Consider the following 5,176-nt stretch of genomic DNA (forward strand, 5'->3'; position numbering starts at 1 on the left):
GGGGTCTGTAGGGAGCTTTATTACCACTGGGGGAACAATAGGGGGACCTTATTGCTACTGGGGGCTCTGTGAGGGCATTATTAATACAGGAGGGCTCTTCTACTAATGGGGGCATTCTTGGGGAGCATTATTACTGTTAGAGGCACTGTAGGCGTCTCTATTACTAATGAGGGCATTCTAGAAGGGTATTACTATTGGTGGGACTATGAGGAGCACTATTACTATGGGGGGCACTAGTATTTCTTCAGGATATTATTTTGGGGTATTGGGGGGCACAGCGAGCAGCAGAATAACAGTGTTGGGACTCGAGGATGGAGGATGATGATAGAAATGTGAGGAACCTAAGATGTCTGTGTGTCACACTCTGCAGAGACGAGGCATGGCTGTGAGACGTTGTCCGGACCGAATGGTGAAGATGATGAGAAGATCTACATCAGAGGAGGCATCACCTGGAGGCCCTGGATGTGAGGGGTATGTGCTGCTGTATTCTCCTGTATGTTTGATGGTGTCTATGCAGCAAATAAAATGTGTTTAGTGCTAGTGGGGGGCGTCAACTGGGGCCATATGCATTGGGGCTTGGGCCCCTGATCTTTTGAGACCCTAGCAACGCCCCTGGTAGGAGACTTATACAATCTAGAAGCTAACATATTACTACTTTCATTCATTGCAGAATGGCATCTGCTGATCTGAGGGCCGAGCTGGACTGCTCCATCTGCCTGAGCCTCTATACAGCCCCCGTATCCCTGAGATGTGGACACAACTTCTGCCGCTTCTGTATTGTGAGTGCGCTGGATGCGCAGGAGGCAGCTGGAGTGTATTCCTGTCCTGACTGCAGAGCAGAATATCCAGAGCGTCCGGCCCTGGAGAAGAACAGGAAGCTGGGGAACATAGTGGAGCGTTTCTTATCTGCTCGGCCTGATATGGAGGAGACCGGGATCTTCTGTACTTACTGTATAAGGTCTCCTGTACCGGCTGTGAAGTCATGTCTGCAGTGTGATAACTCTCTATGTGACGACCACCTGATGGCCCATAACAAGACAATGGATCATATATTAACAGAACCCACCAGGTCCTTTGTCAACAAAAAATGTTCCCTCCACAAGAAGGTCCTGGAGTATTACTGCCCGCAGGACGCAGCTTGTGTGTGTGCGTTTTGCTGTCTGGTTGGCGAGCACAGGGGACACCAGGTGGAACTTCTAGATGAGGCCTCTGAGAAGAAGAAGAAGAAACTGGAGAAATATCTGGATGAAGGAAACCTACAAAAAGCAGAAATCCAGGCAAGAGTTCAGAATCTGCAGGATCGTCAGAGGAATATCCAGGAGAAAACCTCTGATAAGAGGAATATTATCAAGAAGTTATTTATGGACATTAAGAAACAAATGAAAATGGCAGAAAAGAAAGTGCTGAGCGAGATCTCCAGGCAGGAGGAGAAGATTGTGTCCCAGATATCTGATCTGATCAAGAAGCTGGAAATAGAGGAGGACGAGCTGTCCAGGAAGATGCGTCACGTGGAGGAGATGTGTCATGTCACCGACCCAATAAGACTCCTACAAGAAAGTGACATTACAGTATGTGGTCATGGAGATGATGAGGACACAGGGGGAGATGGTGGAGAGGGCAGGTCTGAGGATGATCTGGATGAGGTTCTGATCTCACTGACCTTACTCCGATCTATGAGGGATATTGTCACCAATGTCACATCAGAGCTCGGGCTCCATGTTCCAGACATATTGCTGGATGAGGACACTGCTAATATATATGTGAAAATTTCAGAAGATCTGAAAACGGCAACAAGAACTGAAGAAGAAGAACATGGCAGACCAATATCACCAGGAAGGTTCCTGAATTATGCCCAGGTGTTAAGCAGATGTGGCCTCTCCTCAGGAAGACATTACTGGGAGGTAGCGTGGAACCAAATGGGAAGATGTGACATCGGACTGTCCTATCCCAGTATAGATAAGGATGGAGATCTGTCTGGGTCTGGTGAGAATGATAAATCTTGGTGTCTGACCCTGGAAGATGCAGAATACTCGGTGTTACATGATTCAGTCAAAGAAACGCTACATTCAAAGCTAACCTGTCCAACACTTGGAGTCTTCTTAGACTATGAGGCCGGGCATCTGTCCTTCTTTGAGCCGCGTTACCCCATCAAACACTTACACACCTTCACCGCCACCTTCACTGAACCCCTTCATGTTCTCCTCTATGTGGAGGATGAAGCCTCTGTTACGATATTAAGCTGAGGTCATATCTATGGCAGCTTTAGGTGGCCAAGTCAGGAAATGTTACATGGTTCTGGGCCATCAGGCTCCTGTAGACGGCTCTTCTTCATTATCTCAAGTTAATCTGTTTCCAGGGTTGTAGAGTGACACTTAACTCTGACTGTGTAGGATGATGGGAATTGTAGTATATTCGTTGTGGATATTCAAGTCCCTTTTGATGACAAAATAATAAATATTTGTCATTATTGTGTCACCTCATGTTCCTGGTTTATGTCTCAGGTTATTTTGGGCTTAGGCCTCTGTATACGAGGAGCTCAGTCGAAGCCTTCACTTGGCGACTGACAATACAGCAAGTTGTTAATGTTCAAAAGACGAGCATTTATATAGAACCGTAATTGGGTTGTATATCATTTTTTGATCACTTTGCTTGTATTTCCATCTTTCTCTCATCTTTTTCCTTATATCGACTAACAAATCCTGTTTACACAAGGCGAACATGTCGACAATTGATAATTTGAGAGCAGTTTCTCGGTACCGTGCAGTTGATGTATGTTTTCAGTAGCCAATATTTGTGAATTGTTTCTTGATATTATGATGATAATTACCCAGGTAGAAGACCCTCAGCACAATATCAGTTAGCTGCTTCTAAAGGCCTCATATGCTACAACCAGCGAATTTACTCCCATTGTGTTAGCTTCTCCTAATAGTTTGTTTGGGGCAGTTGCTATGCAGTGGTGTCACAGCGGATCCATTACTGTGGGTCAGCTGACCAGTCTAACGCAGGACTTTTGTGTTAGGGAAGGAGTTTCTAATTGGATAGCATTTCTTTAAATATTTCTGGCCTCTTCTGTGAATTTGCCGGTGGTAGCTTATAGAGTAACGAAACCTTTTTACAACTTTCTTTTGAACTGTTCAAAAATTATTTTAGTAATATACTTTATTAATCAGTTATGCTGTTTGCCTATTTAAGGTCCCAAAGTCATGGATTATCATTCTCTGACTTGTATGGATATAACAGGGGGCTGCAGCGAACACTGCGCAGGACGGAGATCACTGCTCCTGCCTGTGCTCCCCTCAAGCTTGGCTTAATTCTGGCACCGCACATCGATACCCTGTGTGCTATGCCAGGATTTAGCTGAGTGGACCCGGGTCCTGCCTGAGCCCGCTCCGCTCAAGGCTCTCTTATAGCACATTTATACTCCTGTACCGATGTGTTATAGAGAGCCTTGAGCTGAGTGCAAGTCCCATTGAATGGAAAGCGCACCGCGCATGCGCAGCCGCCCCCATCCGATTCTATGTGGGTGCTGAAAATAGCCTGTTTCCGTAAACATTATAGAAGTGGCAACGCTTGCGGGCTCCGTTCTAAGGATAAGTGAGGGTCCTAGATGTCTCTTTACCATTCTCCTTCTGTTCTTGTCATCTGTTGCTCAGTTTCTACTTCTGTTATACCAATGTTGATGCATGCTTCATTAAATGATTCCTGCAACCGCCTTGTAGTCGTATTATTCTATATACAATACCGGCAGCAGGATAATCTCATATCACAGTCGATATTGTAACATCCCAGAGTTATGTTACTACACTCTGTTACCCCGCTACAACATGTTAAGTGTAATTATATTGTCATTTTATGTATTTTCTAAGCCTGTTATATATATATATATATATATATATATATATATATATATATATCTATATATATATATATCAGGCTATTTGCTGTAAATTCCATGTACACCAGCAGGTGGCAGCAATGTGTTCAGCAGGACCTTAGCCAGTTTAGTATATCTAGGCTGGAATAGTTCATTCCAGTTTAGTTCCCCCCCTCTGTGAGCAGAAGTGGGCCGGTCCCATGTCCTGTCTTCTGGGGAGGAGAAGGAAGTATAGTTAGTGTACCAGCCACCCCGGCTAGGGGAAGGTTGTGTTAGTTGGAGCTCCCAGAAAATAGGGATCCCAAACCAGGACCCTGTCTCAATTGAGACTAGAGGACATTCCCAGCCTGAGCCTTCAGCCTCAGCTAGTTGACAAGCAAGCAGCACCTCCAGAACTCCAGGACGAGCCATTCCCTGCGAGCAGTACTGTGAGTAACATGTCCAGGAGAAGCCAAATTCCTCCTCAGCTAGTCAGGCCCATACCAAGCAAAAGATAGACAGAGCAGAAGATAGATACCGGCCCATACCAAGCAGAAGATTGTGCAAAAACCCTGAAAATTGACTTTATTACTTTCATTGCTGGACCAGAAAACGCTGCATTGTGTGCGTCAGCACTGCAAGGGTTAATCGGCCATGTTTCCCTCATGGCGCAGCAGCTCTATGACCTTCAAGAGCGCGAAGATATCGAATACACACCTCTTCAAGAAGTTATTGTAACCGCACCCAAGCGCGAAGATGTCGAATACGCCCCCCAGAAGCAGGAAAACTAGAGACTGCCCACCATGAACTTTCTATTGTGAACCAAGGGGATAAAGACTCCTCCCTCTGGGCTACACCTTTATCTCTGGCAGTTTGTTGGATCGAGGAGGCAGTAAAGATGGCGTTTCCCCGACCCAGGTGGAATCAGATGGCTGTTGGTGGAGAGCCAGTCTATGAAGAGCACCCGCCGGAGATCCGAGTCTCGCAACTCGTGAGCAAGAGCGGACCTTCCGTCTTTGCTACAAGCCCGGAGGCAGTGGATCACTCCGTGGCCAAAGAGCCTGTGCCACTAACCTTGGTCAGTACCCCTAATGTTCCGGAGGAGGCCGCTGTCGATATCCCGGTCCCTGCGAAGGAAAACCAGAACTTAATCGAGTTCCCGGAGGCTGTAGATCCCTCCGCTCCGTCAAGTGCCAGTGCGGAAGGCAAAGTACCAGTGAAGATGGGCGCCGACGTCGAACCTGCTCCCGCTGAGGATGTCGCTGCGCAAGCCACTGTTTAGCCTGCACCACAGACGGAGATGGGACCTTGTGATGACTACCA

At 46.6% G+C, this 5,176-nt stretch overlaps 1 protein-coding gene across 1 annotated transcript; it reads left to right on the top strand.

Moving 5' to 3' along the window:
- Positions 1 to 286: 286 nt before the first annotated feature.
- On the top strand, positions 287 to 2,243 carry LOC121008691 (E3 ubiquitin/ISG15 ligase TRIM25-like). The gene is made up of 2 exons (XM_040441388.1): positions 287 to 471; positions 671 to 2,243. Exons 1-2 carry the CDS (start codon positions 347 to 349, stop codon positions 2,241 to 2,243), a joined length of 1,698 nt encoding a protein of 565 aa, XP_040297322.1. The 5' UTR covers positions 287 to 346.
- Positions 2,244 to 5,176: the final 2,933 nt, after the last annotated feature.

The sequence above is a fragment of the Bufo bufo genome, chromosome 7, assembly GCF_905171765.1.
Source record: "Bufo bufo chromosome 7, aBufBuf1.1, whole genome shotgun sequence".
Classification (NCBI taxonomy): Eukaryota; Metazoa; Chordata; class Amphibia; order Anura; family Bufonidae; genus Bufo; species Bufo bufo.